Here is a 23,983-nt window from a genome sequence, read left to right on the forward strand (position 1 = left end):
TACTGTAATCAAAATATACTGCAACCTTACAACAAATTAACTGACATTTTACAGTACCATTAAATGACACAGTCATTAGCAGCATTTCAAAGTAAAATACTGTAATCAAAATTTCCTGTAACCTTACAACAAATTACTGTAAATATTACAGTAGCCTTACATTTTGAAGAATTTAACCTCATTAAAAATACTGTAATCAAAATGTACTGTAACTTTACAACAAATCACTCTAAAAATGACAGTGTCTTCATATTTCACACCCTTTATGGTATTTTTTCAAAGTAAAGTACTGAAATCAAAATGAACTGTAACTTTACATCAATTACTGTGAAAATGACAATATACTGTTATATTTCACAGCCTTTGATGGTATTTGTTTTCCACAATAAAGGACTGAAATCAAAATGAACTGTAACCTTACAACAAATTACTGTAAATATTACAGTAGCCTTACATTTTACAGCATTTAACCTCATTAAAAATACTGTAATCAAAATATACTGCAACCTTACAACAAATTAACTGACATTTTACAGTACCATTAAATGACACAGTCATTAGCAGCATTTCAAAGTAAAATACTGTATTCAAAATTTCCTGTAACCTTACAACAAATGACTGTAAATATTACAGTAGCCTTACATTTTGAAGCATTTAACCTCATTAAAAATACTGTAATCAAAATATACTGTAACTTTACATCAATTACTGTGAAAATGACAATATACTGTTATATTTCACAGCCTTTGATGGTATTTTTTTTCCACAATAAAGGACTGAAATCAAAATGAACTGTAACCTTACAACAAATTACTGTAAATATTACAGTAGCCTTACATTTTACAGCATTTAACCTCATTAAAAATACTGTAATCAAAATATACTGCAACCTTACAACAAATTAACTGACATTTTACAGTACCATTAAATGACACAGTCATTAGCGGTATTTCAAAGTAAAATACTGTAATCAAAATTTCCTGTAACCTTACAACAAATTACTGTAAATATTACAGTAGCCTTACATTTTGAAGCATTTAACCTTATTAAAAATACTGTAATCAAAATGTACTGTAACTTTACATCAATTACTGTGAAAATGACAATATACTGTTATATTTCACAGCCTTTGATGGTATTTTTTCACAATAAAGGACTGACATCAAAATGCACTGTAACCTTACAACAAATTACTGTAAATATTACAGTAGCCTTACATTTTACAGCATTTAACCTCATTAAAAATACTGTAATCAAAATGTACTGTAACTTTACATCAATTACTGTGAAAATGACAATATACTGTTATATTTCACAGCCTTTGATGGTATTTGTTTTCCACAATAAAGGACTGAAATCAAAATGAACTGTAACCTTACAACAAATTACTGTAAATATTACAGTAGCCTTACATTTTACAGTATTTATCCTTATTAAAAATACTGTAATCAAAATATACTGCAACCTTACAACAAATTAACTGACATTTTACAGTACCATTAAATGACAGTCATTAGCAGCATTTCAAAGTAAAATACTGTAATCAAAATTTCCTGTAACCTTACAACAAATTACTGTAAATATTACAGTAGCCTTACATTTTGAAGCATTCAAAATACTGTAATCAAAATATACTGCAACCTTACAACAAATTAACTGACATTTTACAGTACCATTAAATGACAGTCATTAGCAGTATTTCAAAGTAAAATACTGTAATCAAAATGTCCTGTAACCTTACAACAAATTACTGTAAATATTACAGTAGCCTTACATTTCCCAACATTTAACCTCATTAAAAATACTGTAATCAAAATGTACTGTAACTTTACATCAATTACTGTGAAAATGACAATATACTGTTATATTTCACAGCCTTTGATGGCATTTTTTCACAATAAAGGACTGAAATCAAAATGAACTGTAACCTTACAACAAATTACTGTAAATATTACAGTAGCCTTACATTTCACAGCATTTAACCTCATTAAAAATACTGTAATCAAAATATACTGCAACCTTACAACAAATTAACTGACATTTTACAGTACCATTAAATGACAGTCATTAGCAGTATTTCAAAGTAAAATACTGTAATCAAAATTTCCTGTAACCTTACAAGAAATTACTGTAAATATTACAGTAGCCTTATTAGCCTCATTAAAAATACTGTAATCAAAATGTACTGTAACCTTACAACAAATTACTCTAAAAATGTTCAGTGTCTTTATATTTCACAGCCTTTGATGGTATTTGTTTTCCACAATAAAGGACTGAAATCAAAATGAACTGTAACCTTACAACAAATTACTGTAAATATTACAGTAGCCTTACATTTCACAGCATTTAACCTCATTAAAAATACTGTAATCAAAATGTACTGTAACCTTACAACAAATTAACTGACATTTTACAGTACCATTAAATGACACCGTCATTAGCAGTATTTCAAAGTAAAATACTGTAATCAAAATTTCCTGTAACCTTACAACAAATTACTGTAAATATTACAGTAGCCTTACATTTCCCAGCATTTAACCTCATTAAAAATACTGTAATCAAAATGTACTGTAACTTTCCATCAATTACTGTGAAAATGACAATATACTGTTATATTTCACAGCCTTTGATGGTATTTGTTTTTCACAATAAAGGACTGAAATCAAAATGAACTGTAACCTTACAACAAATTACTGTAAATATTACAGTAGCCTTACATTTTACAGCATTTATCCTCATTAAAAATACTGTAATCAAAATATACTGCAACCTTACAACAAATTAACTGACATTTTACAGTACCATTAAATGACACGGTCATTAGCAGTATTTCAAAGTAAAATACTGTAATCAAAATTTCCTGTAACCTTACAACAAATTACTGTAAATATTACAGTAGCTTTACAGAAATACTGTAATGAAAATGTACTGTAATTTTACAACAAATCACTCTAAAAATGACAGTGTCTTCAAATTTCACAGCCTTTGATGGTATTTTTTCAAAGTAAAGTACTGAAATCAAAATGAACTGTAACCTTACAACAAATTACTGTAAATACTACAGTAGCCTTACATTTCCCAGCATTTAACCTCATTAAAAATACTGTAATCAAAATGTACTGTAACTTTACATCAATTACTGTGAAAATGACAATATACTGTTATATTTCACAGCCTTTGATGGTATTTTTTCACAATAAAGGACTGAAATCAAAATGAACTGTAACCTTACAACAAATTACTGTAAATATTACAGTAGCCTTACATTTTACAGTATTTATCCTTATTAAAAATACTGTAATCAAAATATACTGCAACCTTACAACAAATTAACTGACATTTTACAGTACCATTAAATGACACAGTCATTAGCAGTATTTCAAAGTAAAATACTGTAATCAAAATTTCCTGTAACCTTACAAGAAATTACTGTAAATATTACAGTAGCCTTATTAGCCTCATTAAAAATACTGTAATCAAAATGTACTGTAACCTTACAACAAATTACTCTAAAAATGACAGTGTCTTTATATTTCACAGCCTTTGATGGTATTTTTTTCACAATAAAGGACTGAAATCAAAATGAACTGTAACCTTACAACAAATTACTGTAAATATTACAGTAGCCTTACATTTCCCAGCATTTATCCTCATTAAAAATACTGTAATCAAAATATACTGCAACCTTACAACAAATTAACTGACATTTTACAGTACCATTAAATGACACAGTCATTAGCAGTATTTCACAGTAAAATACTGTAATCAAAATTCCCTGTAACCTTACAACAAATTACTGTAAATATTACAGTAGCCTTACATTTTGAAGCATTTAACCTCGTTATAAATACTGTAATCAAAATGTACTGTAACTTTACATCAATTACTGTGAAAATGACAATATACTGTTATATTTCACAGCCTTTGATGGTTTTTGTTTTCCACAATAAAGGACTGAAATCAAAATGAACTGTAACCTTACAACAAATTAACTGACATTTTACAGTACCATTAAATGACAGTCATTAGCAGTATTTCAAAGTAAAATACTGTAATCAAAATTTCCTGTAACCTTACAACAAATTACTGTAAATATTACAGTAGCCTTACATTTTGAAGCATTTAACCTCATTAAAAATACTGTAATCAAAATGTACTGTAACCTTACAACAAATTATTCTAAAAATGACAGTGTCTTTATATTTCACAGCTTTTGGTGGCATTTTTCACAATAAAGGACTGAAATCAAAATGAACTGTACCTTACAACAAATTACTGTAAATATTACAGTAGCCTTACATTTTGAAGCATTTAACCTCATTAAAAATACTGTAATCAAAATGTACTGTAACTTTACATCAATTACTGTGAAAATGACAATATACTGTTATATTTCACAGCCTTTGATGGTATTTTTTTCCACAATAAAGGACTGAAATCAAAATGAACTGTAACCTTACAACAAATTACTGTAAATATTACAGTAGCCTTACATTTTACAGCATTTATCCTCATTAAAAATACTGTAATCAAAATATACTGCAACCTTACAACAAATTAACTGACATTTTACAGTACCATTAAATGACACAGTCATTAGCAGCATTTCAAAGTAAAATACTGTAATCAAAATTTCCTGTAACCTTACAACAAATTACTGTAAATATTACAGTAGCCTTACATTTCGAAGCATTTAACCTCATTAAAAATACTGTAATCAAAATGTACTGTAACTTTATATCAATTACTGTGAAAATGACAATATACTGTTATATTTCACAGCATTTAACTTCACAATAAAATACTGTAATAAAATTGTACTGTAACCTGACATATTACCTATAAAAATAAAGTACCCTTTTATTACACAGCCTTTAACAGTATTATTTCACAGTAAAATACTCTTCTGAAAATGTTCTGTAACCCTAAAACAAATTACTGTAAATATTACAGTAGCCTTACATTTCCCAGCATTTAACCTCATTAAAAATACTGTAATCAAAATGTACTGTAACTTTACATCAATTACTGTGAAAATGACAATATACTGTTATATTCCACAGCCTTTGATGGTATTTGTTTTCCACAATAAAGGACTGAAATCAAAATGAACTGTAACCTTACAACAAATTACTGTAAATATTACAGTAGCCTTACATTTTACAGCATTTATCCTCATTAAAAATACTGTAATCAAAATATACTGCAACCTTACAACAAATTAACTGACATTTTACAGTACCATTAAATGACAGTCATTAGCAGTATTTCAAAGTAAAATACTGTAATCAAAATTTCCTTTAACCTTACAACAAATTACTGTAAATATTACAGTAGCCTTACATTTTGAAGCATTTAACCTCATTAAAAATACTGTAATCAAAATGTACTGTAACTTTACAACAAATCACTCTAAAAAATGACAGTGTCTTTATATTTCACAGCCTTTGATGGTATTTTTTCACAATAAAGGACTGAAATCAAAATGAACTGTAACCTTACAACAAATTACTGTAAATATTACAGTAGCCTTACATTTTACAGCATTTAACCTCATTAAAAATACTGTAATCAAAATGTACTGCAACCTTACAACAAATTAACTGACATTTTACAGTACCATTAAATGACAGTCATTAGCAGTATTTCACAGTAAAATACTGTAATCAAAATTTCCTGTAACCTTACAACAAATTACTGTAAATATTACAGTAGCCTCACATTTTGAAGCATTTAACCTCATTAAAAATACTGTAATCAAAATATACTGTAACCTTACAACAAATTACTGTAAATATTACAGTAGCCTTACATTTTACAGCATTTAACCTCGTTAAAAATACTGTAATCAAAATATACTGCAACCTTACAACAAATTAACTGACATTTTACAGTACCATTAAATGACAGTCATTAGCAGCATTTCAAAGTAAAATACTGTAATCAAAATTTCCTGTAACCTTACAACAAATTACTGTAAATATTACAGTAGCCTTCCATTTTGAAGCATTAAAAATACTGTAATCAAAATGTACTTTAACCTTACAACAAATTACTCTAAAAAGTACAGTGTCTTTATATTTCGCAGCCTTTGATGGTATTTATTTTCCACAATAAAGGACTGAAATCAAAATGAACTGTAACCTTACAACAAATTACTGTAAATATTACAGTAGCCTTACATTTTACAGCATTTATCCTCATTAAAAATACTGTAATCAAAATATACTGCAACCTTACAACAAATTAACTGACATTTTACAGTACCATTAAATGACAGTCATTAGCAGCATTTCAAAGTAAAATACTGTAATCAAAATTTCCTGTAACCTTACAACAAATTACTGTAAATATTACAGTAGCCTTACATTTTGAAGCATTTAACCTCATTAAAAATACTGTAATCAAAATGTACTGTAACTTTACATCAATTACTGTGAAAATGACAATATACTGTTATATTTCACAGCCTTTGATGGTATTTGTTTTCCACAATAAAAGACTGAAATCAAAAATGAACTGTAACCTTACAACAAATTACTGTAAATATTACAGTAGCCTTACATTTTACAGCATTTATCCTCATTAAAAATACTGTAATCAAAATGTACTGCAACCTTACATCAATTACTGTGAAAATGACAATTACTGTGAAAATGACAATATACTGTTATATTTCACAGCCTTTGATGGTATTTTTTCACAATAAAGGACTGAAATCAAAATGAACTGTAACCTTACAACAAATTACTGTAAATATTACAGTAGCCTTACATTTCCCAGCATTTAACCTCATTAAAAATACTGTAATCAAAATATACTGCAACCTTACAACAAATTAACTGACATTTTACAGTACCATTAAATGACACAGTCATTAGCAGTATTTCAAAGTAAAATGCTGTAATCAAAATTGCCTGTAACCTTACAACAAATTACTGTAAATATTACAGTAGCCTTACAGAAATACTGTAATGAAAATGTACTGTAATTTTACAACAAATCACTCTAAAAATGTTCAGTGTCTTCATATTTCACAGCCTTTGATGGTATTTTTTCAAAGTAAAGTACTGAAATCAAAATGACAACAAATTACTGTAAATATTACAGTACCCGTATGATTCACAGCATTGAACTTCACAGTAACTTACTGTAAACGTCAAGTGTGATCCAGCATTAAAAAAAAGTCCGGTCCATCTCCACCTTAAGGCGAGGCCTCATGACACATGACCAGAGTACTGGACTCCTTCTTACCGTTCAGCTGGTTGTAGACCACATCTTCCAGCCTCTCCAGCCGCTGCAGGATGGACTGCCTGTCCGCCAAGTTGCTCACTTTGCCGTGTCTGGCCCGCAGCCTCTGGTCGGACGCGCGCCCGAGCTGGACCAGCTCCTCGGAGCGGTCCTGGATCCGACAGTAGACGGAGAACAGGATGATGCCCACGAACACCAGGATGTTGACGGTCAGCAAAGTTTTGATCTTGCGTGCCACGGCCATGAAAAGTGACGTGCGTGGGGGCGAATCCCGGATAGTCCCAGTGGTTCATGTGCGGCCACCGATCGCTGGGGTCGTGCCGGGGGCTGATCCGTTCAGCACCACGGTCAGCACCACGGTTCAGCACCACGGTCAGCTCCCGCGGAGCATCACCGTTCCTTTTGGCTGCGAGGCTTCGCGTTCACTTCCACGGGAGGCGGCTACCATCTCACACAGCTCCCGCTATAGTCCCCGGTGCGTCTCGTCCATCGTGCGGGGAGAAAGACAACAACACCGCGGTCCCAGGTTGTCCACTCGATACGTCCGTGGGTGCATCGCCGATCAGCTTAGCTTCGACGCGGCTGCAGCCTGCATGCTTTATGACACATCTTAGCCGTGCATTATTGTGCTCCTACGGAAGCCCATCCGTCCTAAAAGAAAGAAATAAATAAAAAAAATAAAAAAGAAGCGGCGATAGGAGTGAGGCAGCCGGGCTGGTGTGGCATGTTGTCTCCGCTCCACGCAGCACTCCGCGTCCTGACGTCCTGACGCAGGCCCGGCCCTAACCAATCTGGCGCCCTCGGCAAGATTTTAAGTGGCACCCCCCCCCCCCCACACATCGGCAGTGAAGTGTATATACTCACAAGAAACCGAATAGCTTTGTCTTTGACCTTTTTTTTTTTTTTACTTAAAGAAAGCAAATTAACAATCAGAATAGTTAACAAGATAAAAAAAAATATGAATAAATAAATGAATGCAAAAAATAAAAAAATGAATATATGAAATACAATATTTTTTACATACATATTGCTTAATTAACATTAATGATGTGCACTTTAACAACTAGGCTTACAACTATACCTAATATATAAAGGGGTGGAAAAGTGACGATTACCTGCAGGGCAAACATTAGCTAACCAGAAGGCAATAACAATGTAAACAAAAAACACCTGCTTAAAAGATCTAATACAAATGTCCCTGAGGAATGTAAGGTGGGAGTACTGTAATTACCTATTATTTCCCATAACAATTTAGCCCCCTCCACAATATTAACCCGACGTTAAAACAGAACTAGCTACTTATTGATTAGCAATTGCCGAATCATGTAACATTAGCTTAATGCTAAAAAGCCAGGTTACTATCACATTCTGTAACAGACAAATAATTTCATGTAGGCTAACGTTACCTACCTGCTACCTCTTGTCTTTTTCTCGTTTCTCCTCCTCTTCTTTTCTTTTTTTTTCTTCCCTGGGCACCTGACAGTTTTGGCCGTTTTGACATCTTGTGTTGATTTTTGGATGTGGTGACGTCCAAAAAGAGTCATGATACGGGAAGGGAGGGGGCGCACCGTGCGGGGGGGGGGGGGGGGGGGGGGCGTAATATTGTAACAAATAATATTTCTATTAAATAGGCTTTACTTTGCATTTTAATTAACGTGGGATTATTTTTTGTATTTAGAAATAATAGTACCAACTTTTTTTTTTTTTTCTCCAACATTTGTGGCACTGGCGTGGCGCCCCCTGATGGACGGCGCCCTTAGCATTTGCCTATACGGCCTATGCCACGAGCCGGCCCTGTCCTGACGTCCACAGACTCCAGCATGAATAATCATGAGCTGGATTGGGCTTAAAGCACAGCGTCTTCTCCTTTTACCTGCTGCTGTGCAAAAACTGTGTCAAAAAAATTAAAAATAAATAAATAAATGATATTTTAAGCTATATTCTACATGTTTATACCTTTTCATCGATATGTGTGTGTGAACATATCAATAAAGTAATTTATGTGTATATTTGTAAATTCATGCAAGTACAATACATGTTGGTACCGGTACCGGTACCAAAATTATACTTTTCGATATTTTTCTAAATGAAGGGGTCCACAAAAAAATGCTTTATTTTAACAAAAATGGTCATGTTCTGTGGTCATGTTTTGTTTTGTTATTTTTTGTTTTTTTAAGACTCTTTTAGTTCCTGTTTACGCTCCCTAGTTTTGTCAACATGACGACTCATTGGTTTCACCTGACTCATTTGGACTCACGCACCTGTCACTAATCATGATACTATTATTTAAGCCTGGCGACATTACTTTTTTTTTTTTTTTTTTTTTTTTTCTTCTTTTTTTTGTGTCCTGTCCAGCTTCTCAGGCAAATCATATACCGTATTTTCCACACTATAAGGCGCACCTAAAAACCACACATTTTCTCAAAAGCTGACAGTGCGCCTTATAACCCGGTGCGCTTTATATATGGATTAATATTAAGATTCATTTTCATAAAGTTTCGGTCTCGCAACTACGGTAAACAGCCGCCATCTTTTTTCCCCGTAGAAGAGGAAGCGCTTCTTCTTCTACTGTAAGCAACCACCCGCCCGCGTAGAAGAAGAAGCAGCGCACGGATATTACGTTTCATTTCCTTTGTGTGTTTACATCTGTAAAGACCACAAAATGGCTCCTACTAAGCAACAGGGATCCGGTTCATGAAAAGACGCAATCTCTCCATCCGCACACGGACTACTATTTCACAGCAACTGCCTAAAGTCTTTCAAGAAAAGCTGGCTACTTTCCGTGCATATTGTAAAAACAAGATAGCTGAAAAAAAGATCCGGCCAGAGAACATTATCAACATGGACGAGGTTCCACTGACTTTTGATATTCCTGTGAACCGCACTGTGGATACAACGGGAGCACGTACGGTGAATATTCGCACCACAGGGAATGAGAAGTCATCCTTCACTGTGGTTCTAGCTTGCCATGCTAATGGCCAGAAACTTCCACCCATGGTGATATTCAAAAGGAAGACCTTGCCAAAAGAGACCTTTCCAGCCGGCGTCATCATAAAAGCTAACTCGAAGGGATGGATGGATGAAGAAAAGATGAGCGAGTGGTTAAGGTAAGTTTAAGTTTACGCGAAGAGGCCGGGTGGCTTTTTTCACGCAGCTCCGTCCATGTTGATATACGACTCCATGCGCGCCCACATCACGCTGGTTTTTAATATATTATTAAAGTTTGACTGACCTATCTGACTGTTTTTTTGACATTCCTTTAGGGCAGTTAGATGCGGCTTATAACACGGGGCGTCTTATAGGTGGACAAAGTTTTGAAATATGCCGTTCATTGAAGGCGCGGCTTATAACCCAGGGCGCCTTATGGTGCGGAAAATACGGTAGTTGATGTAGATGCCCATGTCGGCTGTTCACATTTACTTTACAAAAGAGAAGTGTAGGATACTTCTCTTGTTGCCTTATTTGTATTTGACTTTATTAAATGTATTTATATTATCATTTAGTGCAGCCGGGCCAGAGCAGGAGGGGATAGAAAGAGAAAAAAAAAAGAAGACAAAGGGGGAAATTGTGGGGACAAGAGGGGGATTAGACAGAGAGACAAAAACAACAACAGCAAACAACAACAACAACAACAATAGAGCAACATCAGCAAATATGACATGTACAAATATGATGGTAAAAGTAATAGCAAATAAGCAGTTAGCGAAAAATAAAAAATAATACAGAAATGACAATGAGCATTATTACACTACAAATGGATCAATACAAATACCAATAGAAATAGCGCTATTGATAATGAACAATACCAATAATTTACCTTTATTATCAACAATACAGTTGTTTAAATGCAACAATACATATACGTCATGATAACTTGAAATACGAAAGAATGCAGAAAAATGGAGGGGGAGAAAGAGAAGCAACCTACATTAACCTTGTAGATTGTTATAGTCACAATAGGTCAAGCTTTGTCAGTGTGCCATGTGTTACACCCAGTTTACCCTAGGGCAACAACGTTAATATATGTTTGATGAAACGTGATTGTGTGCATGAGTGTAAGTATGCATATGTACTTGTATATGTACAGAATGTGTATATGTGTTTGTACAATGAATGTATATGTACAGTATGTGTATGTGTATGTTTGGCGACTTTACTCTTGATACTCTGATGATACTCTGTCCTTGCTATGTGCTACTCTGATCAGGGGCGCCGCGGGGGATTTTGGGCCCCATGAAAATAATCTTTACAGGGCCCCCAACACAGCGGCAACATTTTCCGATGCTATTTTACATACAATTATGCATTTTAATGGTATTTTTGACCATCATTGTATTATAATTTCATCATCATTAGGAGCTTCTCTGGGTCCCCCTCCATCATGGGCCCCTAGAATCTGTCTCCTTTACCCCCCCCCCCTTTTTGGCGCCCCTGACTCTGATTACTCTGTCCATGCCATAGTTCATGCTGCTCTTTTCAAGCTCGTTTCTTGTTACAGTAAGTGTTTTTTGTTTCATGTCCATAGTTCTGCCTTAGTGTTGGTTGTGTTCCCTGCGTTAAGTTTTGTGCCTCCGCTGTGAGCGCTTTTTGTTCGTACCCTTTTTTGAGTGATAAATTAAATCATGTTCCTACCTTCAAGCCATGTCTGCTATAGTCCGTTTGCATCACAGGAAAACATTTTTCGCAGTAATTTGCAAAAACCTCCAATTATCTTAGAGTATATTAAACATGTGTTTCTTATTGCAAGTTTGTCCTTAAATAAAATTGTGAACATACTAGACAACTTGTCTTTTAGTAGTAAGTAAACAAACAAAGGCTCCTAATTAGTCTGCAGTAACATATTGTGTCATTTATACACCTATTATTTTGTACACATTATTAAGGACAAGTGGTAGAAAATGAATTATTAATCTACTTGTTCATTTACTGTTAATATCTGCTTACTTTCTCTTTTAACATGTTCTATCTACACTTCTGTTAAAATGTAATAATCACGTATGCTTCTCTTCTTTGATACTTTACATTAGTTTTGGATGATACCACACATTTAGGTATGGATCCGATACCAATTAGTTACAGGATCATACATTGGTCATATTCAAAGTCCTCATGTGTCCAGGGACATATTTACTGACTTTATAAACATAATATACTTTTTTTTTTTTAACTAAAGAAGATGTTGTGATGCCAAAAAAATATTGACATAATCATATTAGTATCGACATAATTTTTTCGAACTGCTGCCCTCGGGCAGGAGATACAGGACAATAAAATGCCGGATAACAGATTTAAGAACACTTTTTACCCGAGAGCAATAGTGTCGCTGAACACAAGACGACAAAAATGACTGTGCATGTGAGCTGTGTGCTTGCTATTTTTATGTATTTTATGTATTTTTATCTATGTTCTTATGTTTTTATGTGTGTCATGTCTGTGTAATCATGTTTTGTTTTAGTCATGTTTTGTTTAGTTATTGGACTCTTTAGTTTCTGGCTTTTCACTCCCTTGTCTTGTTTCCATGATTACCCCATTAGTTTCACCTGTTCCACGTTTGGACTCATTGTGCACTCTTGATTGTCACCATAGCAACCCATTAGTTTTCACCTGTCACGTCACGCACCTGTTTCACGTTTTGAGTCACGCACCTGTTTTCGTTAATCATGTCTGTAGTATTTAAGTTCATTGTTTTCAGTTTGTCTGTCTGGTGACATCCCACAATTATGCTCGGCACATTTCTGACACTTGATTTCACGTCCATCGTTCACGCTGCTCCTTTTAGTCCATGCCAAATAAGTTTTGTTTATTAATGCTATAGTCTTTTGGTTTCATAGTTTGTTCTCCGCCACTGTGCGCGCTTTTCCTTTGTACTTTATTTTGATGTATTAAATAAATCATGTATTTACATTCCCGTCTCGCCCGAGCCAATTTTCCGTTGCATTCCGGAAAAGCAAACACCCAGGACCAAGTCATGACAATGTGTTATTATGAATTTGCACTAATTTAGTTTTGCTTACTATTTCGTTGTACAATGTACAATGACAATAAAGATATATTCTATTCTATTCCAGTTACGCTCCTGTACTTGGTATCATTACAGTGGATGTCAGGTGTAGATCCACCAATGGCGTTTGTTTACATTGTGACGCCGGTGAGCTACGGTGTGTAGTGAAGCATGTATAGCTATTCCTCGTCCTGCAGTGATAATGATACGTGTAAGAAACGTACTTTATTTGTCGCCATGGAGACGAGGATTAGTGATTTAGAAGTAGCTACAACACTGCAGACTGGGGCTGGACGTTAGCCGCTAGCTAGCTAGCATGTTTTAAAGCACGTCTTCCTGAGGGTGTTTCAGTGTTATAACTTCACCTTTATCTTTACTTTTTAAGCCAAAACGCGTCCATTCTCCCTTTTCTGTCTCCACACTGTGTCTGCTTGTAAGTACTCACCCACATTCTCCGTTTTTTTCTGTATGCAATATACATATTTTATAGTGTATTTTATTTGAACTGTATTTATTGGGAAATATCCTCCCAAAGATTGTATTGTATAATGCTTGATTTCAAAATATCACTGAACACAAAAACTAAGCAGTTTGGGATAGGCTCCACCCCCCACCCCCACCCCCCTGCGACCCCCGTAAGGGACAAGCGGTAGAAGTTGTGGAACAATTTCCCTTGTGGATCATTAAAGGTTGTCTAAGTCTAAGTCTAAGTCTAGAAAATGGATGGATGGAACAAAACAAGGAAGCATAGGGAAAGCTATGCACATTTAGGAACAAAGCAAACAAAGCAAAACAGAATTACAAGAACAAACGTCAAGTACTGATGCAAAATGATCCAGCTGCATCCAGAGGACAGGGCTAGCTTCGGAAGCATCCTGATTGGCAACCAGGGGCAGGTTAGGGAGGTGGCGCTCAGACCAGAGTAGTGGTGGCAAATGAAATCAATCAGGAGGCGGAACAAAATAAAAGAGCGCTGGACAGAAAATAACCCAAAAGACAAAAAAAACAACAATGTTATGAAATTATCCTTGAATGCATAATGTCTGAATTTAACACTAACAAAAATAGTTGAAGCAAATATTCTGTGACCCTTTGGTGCTGTATCACCAGCTTCCTGTCAGAGACCCCTGTAGTGTCACTATCATATAACCCGACACACTTTGTTTATGTTTAGCAACTAATGTTGCTAAACTTCCCGGTAAAATCTATTCAGGTGTACTGGAGAGGAAGCTACGCCGGATAGTCGAACCTCGGATTCAGGAGGAACAGTGTGGTTTTCGTCCTGGTCGTGGAACTGTGGACCAGCTCTATACTCTCGGCAGGGTCCTTGAGGGTGCATGGGAGTTTGCCCAACCAGTCTACATGTGCTTTGTGGACTTGGAGAAGGCATTCGACCGTGTCCCTCGGGAAGTCCTGTGGGGAGTGCTCAGAGAGTATGGGGTATCGGACTGTCTGATTGTGGCGGTCCGCTCCCTGTATGATCAGTGCCAGAGTTTGGTCCGCATTGCCGGCAGTAAGTCGGACACCTTTCCAGTGAGGGTTGGACTCCGCCAAGGCTGCCCTTTGTCACCGATTCTGTTCATAACTTTTATGGACAGAATTTCTAGGCGCAGTCAAGGCGTTGAGGGGATCTGGTTTGGTGGCTGCAGGATTAGGTCTCTGCTTTTTGCAGATGATGTGGTCCTGATGGCTTCATCTGGCCAGGATCTTCAGCTCTCACTGGATCGGTTCGCAGCCGAGTGTGAAGCGACTGGGATGAGAATCAACACCTCCAAGTCCGAGTCCATGGTTCTCTCCCGGAAAAGGGTGGAGTGCCATCTCCGGGATGGGGAGGAGATCTTGCCCCAAGTGGAGGAGTTCAAGTACCTCGGAGTCTTGTTCACGAGTGGGGGAAGAGTGGATCGTGAGATCGACAGGCGGATCGGTGCGGCGTCTTCAGTAATGCGGACGCTGTATCGATCCGTTGTGGTGAAGAAGGAGCTGAGCCGGGAGGCAAAGCTCTCGATTTACCGGTCGATCTACGTTCCCATCCTCACCTATGGTCATGAGCTTTGGGTCATGACCGAAAGGACAAGATCACGGGTAAAAGCGGCCGAAATGAGTTTCCTCCGCCGAGTGGCGGGGCTCTCCCTTAGAGATAGGGTGAGAAGCTCTGTCATTCGGGGGGAGCTCAAAGTAAAGCCGCTGCTCCTCCACATCGAGAGGAGCCAGATGAGGTGGTTCGGGCATCTGGTCAGGATGCCACCCGAACGCCTCCCTAGGAAGGTGTTTCGGGCACGTCCGACCGGTAGGAGGCCACGGGGAAGACCCAGGACACGCTGGGAAGACTATCTCTCCCGGCTGGCCTGGGAACGCCTCGGGATCCCCCGGGAGGAGCTGGACGATGTGGCTGGGGAGAGGGAAGTCTGGGCTTCCCTGCTTAGGCTGCTGCCCCCGCGACCCGACCTCGGATAAGCGGAAGAAGATGGATGGATGGATGGATGGACTAATGTTTAGATGACAAGAAAACGAGAGCAGATTTGTTAAATGACACTTCCAAAAAAATACGCCCGTAGTTCTGCTAAGTTGGCACGCACCTCATTAACGGGATACTCATGGACATCATTTTGGGTGTGAAGGAGGCGGGACAAAAGTGTTTTTTTCCTCAATGCACTTTTTTTAACGCTCAATAAAATGTTACGCTATTGCATGGAGACAAGTCAAACATTAGCACCATGCGGAAATCGGCCACTCAGGCTGAAGCTTGTCATTGAATGGCTTCCTGGGGCCGCCTTCTTGCCAAAGTGGTAATGAGTGACAATGATTGACAGCATGCAGCAGCTGACCAATCAGCGGTCAGATGTGAGAAGGCAAGTTGGCTTTCCACACTGCAAAATGTAGGCAAGTATGACAAATTAAAAACAAATCAAAACAAGAGTGTAGTGCTCCACTCAAAAATGTAGTTATGTTGTTGACTAAGACTCAAGGAGAGTCAGAACGTAAATTGCAGCTGAATTCTAGTAACGCAATGGATTAAGTAGCAATCTTTTTATACAATGTGAACATTAAATGCAATCATAATGCAATCTTGAAAAAAAAAAAGCAAAGTTATTGTGGAGGGGGGCGTGGTCTGCGGGCCGGCCTCAAAGCCAGCGGCAGGTGAGTGGATTGCCCAGCTGGGGTTGGTTATCTAATCACCTGTCACCCTTATTAGCAGCAGCAGCAGCATGAACAGAGACACGCCGGACTAAAAAAGTCTTAAATATATATGGCTGGAAAGCACACCATACTTGTGTATGAGTGTTAGAATAATTGTTTCTAAATTATCACAAAAACATTGTGTTACAATTGAGTGCCCGGTGAGAAGACAAAAGCTGTCTTTGAAATCTACCAAAGAGAAGGCTCGTAAAACTCCACCGTGTAAGGGGGAAAGCCACATGAAGGGTTTTCTGTGTTCTTTCATGTATGGTAAACAACAGAAAGACATTGTTCTAACCCAAGGACTTCAAAGCGGAGAGAAGACAGGATCTGCCCAATTTCCAGACGACCTCTTTTTGAACCTCCTTATTGAACTGGTTTACGAACGTCCTTTTGAAATATTTTACGACCTCTTCTTTTGAACTGTTCGGTAACCAAAGGCAACGCTGTTTACGATCCACTTCCCTCTGGAAGCAGCGGTGGTCATGTGGTCGGAGAAAGTCAAATAAAGAAGGAGGAGTACAATCTTTCGCCAGAGCGTGCTGAGATACTGTGCAAGGGTACAGTGTACAGGCGACTCTCCTCAATATTGAGTCCAAATTGAATTCTGTCTCTGTTTGATTCTTTGCTTCTTGTCTTGTTTAATAGATGTCATCAGCGTTTGAACCTGACAATGAGAAATACCTGTCTACCGGGCTCACGAAAGATCTGTCGGCACCAGGAGAACCCTCCCACACTCAGAGACTTCCACGGTTATATATTTGATTCTGGTAATTTTGTTATTTAATACAAAAAAAAAAAAAAAAGAATGGATCAATCTGTTTCCCATTCATTCCATCCATCCATCCATCCATCCATCCATCTTCTTCCGCTTATCCGAGGTCGGGTCGTGGGGGCAGCAGCCTAAGCAGGGAAGCCCAGACTTCCCTCTCCCCAGCCACTTCGTCCAGCTCTTCCCGTGGGACCCCGAGGCGTTCCCAGGCCAGCCGGGAGACATAGTCTTCCCAACGTGTCCTGGGTCTTCCCCGCGGCCTCCTACCGGTCGGACGTGCCCTGAACACCTCCCTAGGGAGGCGTTCGGGTGGCATCCTGACCAGATGCCCGAACCACCTCATCTGGCTCCTCTCGATGTGGAGGAGCAGCGGCTTTACTTTGAGCTCCTCCCGGATGGCAGAGCTTCTCACCCTATCTCTAAGGGAGAGACCCGCCACCCGGCGGAGAAAACTAATTTCGGCCGCTTGTACCCGTGATCTTGTCCTTTCGGTCATAACCCAAAGCTCATGACCATAGGTGAGGATGGGAACGTAGATCGACCGGTAAATTGAGAGCTTTGCCTTCCGGCTCAGCTCCTTCTTCACCACAACGGATCGATACAGCGTCCGCATTACTGAAGACGCCGCACCGATCCGCCTGTCGATCTCACCATCCACTCTTCCCTCACTCGTGAACAAGACTCCGAGGTACTTGAACTCCTCCACTTGGGGCAAGATCTCCTCCCCAACCCGGAGATGGCATCCCACCCTTTTCCGGGCGAGAACCATGGACTCGGACTTGGAGGTGCTGATTCTCATCCCAGTCGCTTCACACTCGGCTGCGAACCGATCCAGTGAGAGCTGAAGATCCTGGCCAGATGAAGCCATCAGGACCACATCATCTGCAAAAAGCAGAGACCTAATCCTGCAGCCACCAAACCAGATCCCCTCAACGACTTGACTGCGCCTAGAAATTCTGTCCATAAAAGTTATGAACAGAATGGGTGACAAAGGGCAGCCTTGGCGGAGTCCAACCCTCACTGGAAACGTGTCCGACTTACTACCGGCCATGCGGACCAAGCTCTGGCACTGATCATACAGGGAGCGGACTGCCACAATCAGACAGTCCGATACCCCGTACTCTCTGAGCACTCCCCACAGGACCTCCCGAGGGACACGGGAAGTCCATTCCATTCCACCAAAACATGCATCTAATCCCTTCAAAGCACATCCCAGTTTGGGTTGGCTCCACTTCTGAAATCCAAAATTGTGCCACTTTGGACAAAAATGATCTCCATACTTCCTAAATGTCTCCTTTATTTTTTACAGAAAAAATGTCACTGCGGTAAAAAGTCACATTTGGAGTCCCATTGCCAGAAAACTATGCGGATGAGGCAGAGTGACTGACAGACATGGCAAATAATAATTAGCATGATGGCAGAAAAGTTAAACTACAATGATTTAGACAGGGGAGCAATCGCACAGACTGTTGGCAAGCTGATTTAATTCCATGGAATCTATTTATATTTTTTTTACTCTCTCGGTAAGACAAAGTGCGTTGCTTGACAGCTGTACTTTTGTTGCTAAGTACAGGAGAATGCTGTTGTTCAAAGGATAGTTGCTAACCCTAAGCAGAAGCAGACTTACTTTGCCGGAGTACTTTGATCCCACTCCCACCCACACTAGGATTTCAGATTTAACGCCTTCGGAGTGTTTGTTGCATCATTCTAATCAAGGACAACTGTGACCTTTTTGAGAAAAGGACGGATCGCCCGAGGCAGCATCTGGCACCGGCGAGGCGTAGGTGACCTAAAAAAGCCAAACTTTATTTTAAGACAAACCTTTCAGAGCTGTTTCTATTTCAGCGTGAGAACGGCGTAGGAGGGATACTCTGTTGTACTGAGCAGTGTAACATTTCTTCTTTCCAAGACCGAAAGTGAAGATGTTTAATAGGACTGAGAGGTTCAGTCTTACATGTATTTTTATTTCCTAAAGTAGCAGTAATTACACTACCGTTCAAAAGTTTGAAATGTCCTTATTTTTGAAGGAAAAGCACTGTACTTTTCAATGAAGATAACTTTAAACTAGTCTTAACTTTAAAGAAGTACACTCTATACATTGTGTTGCGTTTTGGACCAGTTGTTCCTCCCAGGGAATTCAAGTCACAATTCGCTCCCAAGCTCTTTACGACACTTAAGTTGAAAAAACCACCAGAGACAGAATAGGTATTTTGTTGTATATTTTCAAAGCTTTTCCAATATACATTTTGAGACCGGTCTAACCATAGAACATTCTATTGCGCCTCCCAAAATGGTCTGTCTTCCCGATCCCACCACCCTCTCTCTCGTCCCATCTCTGTAGACAAAACAAATGCTAGTCAAAACACATTCTAAAGAACTCAAGGTTAACACACACACAGTATACTTGCTGACAGAGCATCAAGAGAAGAAATGGAAAACACGAGCTGTTTTCAAATATGACTAAGAAATGAAAGAAGTACAACTTAAATTCGGATATGTAAATATCTGCCTCCGACAATTGCTAATGTGGTAAATGACTAATCTAGCTGCAAATGTCTGGTTTTTGGTGCAATATCTACATAGGTGTATAGAGGCCCATTTCCAGCAACTATCACTCCAGTGTTCTAATGGTACAATGTGTTTGCTCATTGGCTCAGAAGGCTAATTGATGATTAGAAAACCCTTGTGCAATCATGTTCACACATCTGAAAAACAGTTTAGCTCGTTACAAAAGCTACAAAACGAACCTTCCTTTGAGCAGATTGAGTTTCTGGAGGTCTCTGCTTTTTGCAGATGATGTGGTCCTGATGGCTTCATCTGGCCAGGATCTTCAGCTCTCACTGGATCGGTTCACAGCCGAGTGTGAAGTGACTGGGATGAGAATCAGCACCTCCAAGTCCGAGTCCATGGTTCTCGCCCGGAAAAGGGTGGAGTGCCATCTCCGGGTTGGGGAGGAGACCCTGCCCCAAGTGGAGGAGTTCAAGTACCGAGGAGTCTTGTTCACGAGTGAGGGAAAAGTGGATCGTGAGATCGACAGGCGGATCGGTGCGGCATTTTCAGTAATGCGGACGCTGTATCGATCCGTTGTGGTGAAGAAGGAGCTGAGCCGGAAGGCAAAGCTCTCAATTTACCGGTCGATCTACGTTCCCATCCTCACCTATGGTCATGAGCTTTGGGTTATGACCGAAAGGACAAGATCACGGGTACAGGCGGCCGAAATGAGTTTCCTCCGCCGGGTGGCGGGGCTCTCCCTTAGAGATAGGGTGAGAAGCTCTGCCATCCGGGGGGAGCTCAAAGTAAAGCCGCTGCTCCTCCACATCGAGAGGAGCCAGATGAGGTGGTTCGGGCATCTGGTCAGGATGCCACCCGAACGCCTCCCTCGGGTGGTGTTTAGGGCACGTCCAACCGGTAGGAGGCCACGGGGAAGACCCAGGACACGTTGGGAAGACTATGTCTCCCGGCTGGCCTGGGAACGCCTCGGGATACCCCGGGAGGAGCTGGACCAAGTGGCTGGGGAGAGGAAAGTATGGGCTTCCCTGCTTAAGCTGCTGCCCCCGCGACCCGACCTCGGATAAGCGGAAGAAGATGGATGGATGGATGGATGGAGTTTCTGGAGCATCACATTTGTGGGGTCAATTAAATGCTCAAAATGGCCAGAAAAAGAGAACTTTCATCTGAAACTCGACAGACTATTCTTGTTCTTAGAAATGAAAGTTATTCCATGCGAGAAATTACTAAGAAATTGAAGATTTCCTACAACGGTGTGTACTACTCCCTTCAGAGGACAGCACAAACAGGCTCTAACCAGAGTAGAAAAAGAAGTGGTAGGTTGCGTTGCACAACTGAGCAAGAAGATAAGTACATTAGAGTCTCTAGTTTGAGAAACAGACGCCTCACAGGTCCCCAACTGGCATCTTCATTAACCCTGTAAGACCCGGACATAGAAATACATGAATAAAAAAATATTCAACCTGTCAAATGGTGTTGTAGGGGGCATTTGGGAATTAAAATGAAGTGTTCGCAAACTTTTCATATTTTGATAAGGTTTTATGGAACCGTTGTAACGATACAACGTTGGGTGAAAAGGGTAGCAAAATTTTCCATAAGTCATTTGTATTCCTTTTCTGAACAACATGTTGCACATGTTTTCACTTCAGTCAAACAACTAAGGGTTCATTTGAATGCTTATTGCTCATCATCTTGACTCAGAACACTGTAAAATAATAATTATAATAACAACATTACTCATTTTTATGAACAGTCAATTGTATTTGAATCAATGAAAAACACACATTTTCAGGAACTTCTAGGGTGGTCTATGCTGTATATACAAGTTGGCTTTGCGTATGATTTTGGTAATGTGTCATGTGTACAACACTGTTGGTGTGATCAAGTTCTGCATTGTTCTTCTGGCAACCAGCATGCATGTGCTGACTATGTTCACTTGCAGTGAAAGTCCAGGAAACAGTTCTTGCTGTCCGAGAAGCAGAGACGCACTTCACACTTTTGGCATTGTGTGTTGGTGTACCCAGTAGGGCAATGCCTGCAGCGGCCTCTCGTATTTTTGGGTAAATGCCCAATCTGATCGTGGCGTACATCCAGTGGCAGGTGTCCACACGATTTCTTGTATGGGGTACTGGTTGGAGCCGAGGATGGTCTCTTGCCAGTGACCGGGCTGCTTGTGACTGGGCTGCCATTGCCTGACGGTCGTCCTCTCTTTGGAGTGACTGTGTCCACCAGAATGAGAGCGGATGCCATCTGTGCTTGGAACCTTTGCAGGTTAAGCTCAGGTTTCTCCTTGAGAGCTTGGCAGTCGCGCTTGTAGAGGAGCCAGGCGTTGACCACAGCAAGTATGATGGTGTGCCATAAGATGTACAGGTACCAGCGGCGGGATTTGATGCAGAACTTGTATTTTGCAGTGAATGAGTCCAGCAAATCAACACCTCCCATGTACTGATTGTAGTTACCCACAATGTACGGCCTTTCAACTTCAATGTAGGTCTTGTTGGCTTTGTCCCAGCGTTGAATCTTCTGCAAAGGTTCCGTTCCAGCAAAGGATGACACAAGAGTGACGGCCCTGTTGTCAAACCATTTGACAGCAGAGATGTTGTGGTTCGCCTCCACTCTGTGGTCGAAGGTTCCTCTCCCTTTCTTCTTCAAGTTCTTGTCATCTTCAAGGTTGCAATTGGGGATGCAGACTTGCCTTGCTGTACGCACATAATGGATGCCAAGCTTTAGTACCCGCAAAACACCAGTGTCAACATCTACAGTGAAGAGGCGGCTACGGGATTCTGGGCTTCATGGCAGAGTGGCAAAGAAAAAGCCATATCTGAGACTGGCCAATAAAAGAAAAAGATTAAGATGGGCAAAAGAACACAGACATTGGACAGAGGAAGACTGGAAAAAAGTGTTGTGGACGGATGAATCCAAGTTTGAGGTGTTTGGATCACAAAGAAGAACGTTTGTGAGACGCAGAACAACTGAAAAGATGCTGGAAGAATGCCTGACGCCATCTGTTAAGCATGGTGGAGGTCATGTGATGGTCTGGATAATGTATAATGTTGAATGTATTTGATGTTTCCCTCTTACACACATGTTTATGTGTGCTAAGGCTATGAGATTTTTTCTCTCTCTTGGCCTCAGTCTGGAACCCCTCTCCAGGGGCCCAGGCTTGGACTGGTTTATTTATTTTTTGTCAACTTACCCCACATTATCCCCAGCGTTTACCTGTTTCTCAACCTTTTTGTAAGGGCCGCCGGAAGTTGTCAGACCCGTCAGCGATCCTGTGCTGTCTCCCTGTAATGTTTGTCCGATCTTGAATGGGATTGTGCTGAAAATCTTAATTTCCCCTCAGGGATTATAAAGTATTTCTGATTCTGATTCTGATTTTTTTGGTTTCCCTGACGCAGGTCCATGTATTTCCTCTCTGGCCTCGCAGCTCTCATGCGTTTCCACTTAATAGTCGGAGGACCTTTGCCTTTGAGCATTGTTTAATTTGGATTCCTCCAGCATGCGAGTATCTTCAGTACTGATTTGTTTTGCGCTCTGCAGAAAAAAAGCCTGAACGTGGGGGGAAGTGACTGTTCCTACCCCGTCAGCTGCAGGGCCTCATCTTTGCAGCTTATGCAGCAGCTACAGACTCACTGATCCCTGTGAAAGACTCTCAGAAGACTCTGAATTCCTGCATTCAGCACCCTACTTGCTTGTGAGAATGCAGACACTGGCACTCAAGTGCTTTAGCCATATTAGCCTGGGTCACTGCCAGCTATCACTTAGTCATCTCACTAGCTCATTCCACATGAGCCGTTTGAGCACACTGAGTGGGAGGACACACACTTTGCGCATCATATGCTTCTGCATGTCATGTAGTCCTGCATACAATCTGTTTTAATGGAACTGTGAGGAGCTTTCTACAATGCTTGATAACTCTGGGTTTGTAGACAATAACGACTGTCAGACATCCATCCATCCATCCGTTTTTCAACCGCTTGTCCCTCTCGGGGTCATGGGGTTGGCTGAAGCCTATCCCAACTGCATTCAGGACAAGTCGCCACTTCATCGCAGGGCCACCACAGATAGACAGACAACATTCACACACAATTGCCAATCAACCTATAGCTGTCAGACACCAGGTAGTAAATGTTTTTGGGGCACCATCTACTCTATTGATGACGCGGAAGGAGATTTTTACAACAAAGTTCTAAAGCTTAGTGATACAGGTAAAAGCCAGTAAATTAGAATATTTTGAAAAACTTGATTTATTTCAGTAATTGCATTCAAAA

At 39.6% G+C, this 23,983-nt stretch overlaps 1 protein-coding gene across 1 annotated transcript in view; it reads right to left on the bottom strand.

Moving 5' to 3' along the window:
- galnt9 (polypeptide N-acetylgalactosaminyltransferase 9) overlaps positions 1-7,939 on the bottom strand; it is a 331,066-nt gene extending 323,127 nt beyond the window's left edge. The window contains exon 1 of the mRNA XM_061985891.2: positions 7,255-7,939. Within this exon, the coding sequence (XP_061841875.1) occupies positions 7,255-7,495 (241 nt within the window). The 5' untranslated portion in view covers positions 7,496-7,939. The remainder of the gene's footprint in view (positions 1-7,254) is intronic.
- Between the last annotated feature and the right edge of the window lie 16,044 nt (positions 7,940-23,983).

This window comes from Nerophis lumbriciformis, linkage group LG12 (genome assembly GCF_033978685.3).
Source record: "Nerophis lumbriciformis linkage group LG12, RoL_Nlum_v2.1, whole genome shotgun sequence".
NCBI classification, from domain to species: Eukaryota; Metazoa; Chordata; class Actinopteri; order Syngnathiformes; family Syngnathidae; genus Nerophis; species Nerophis lumbriciformis.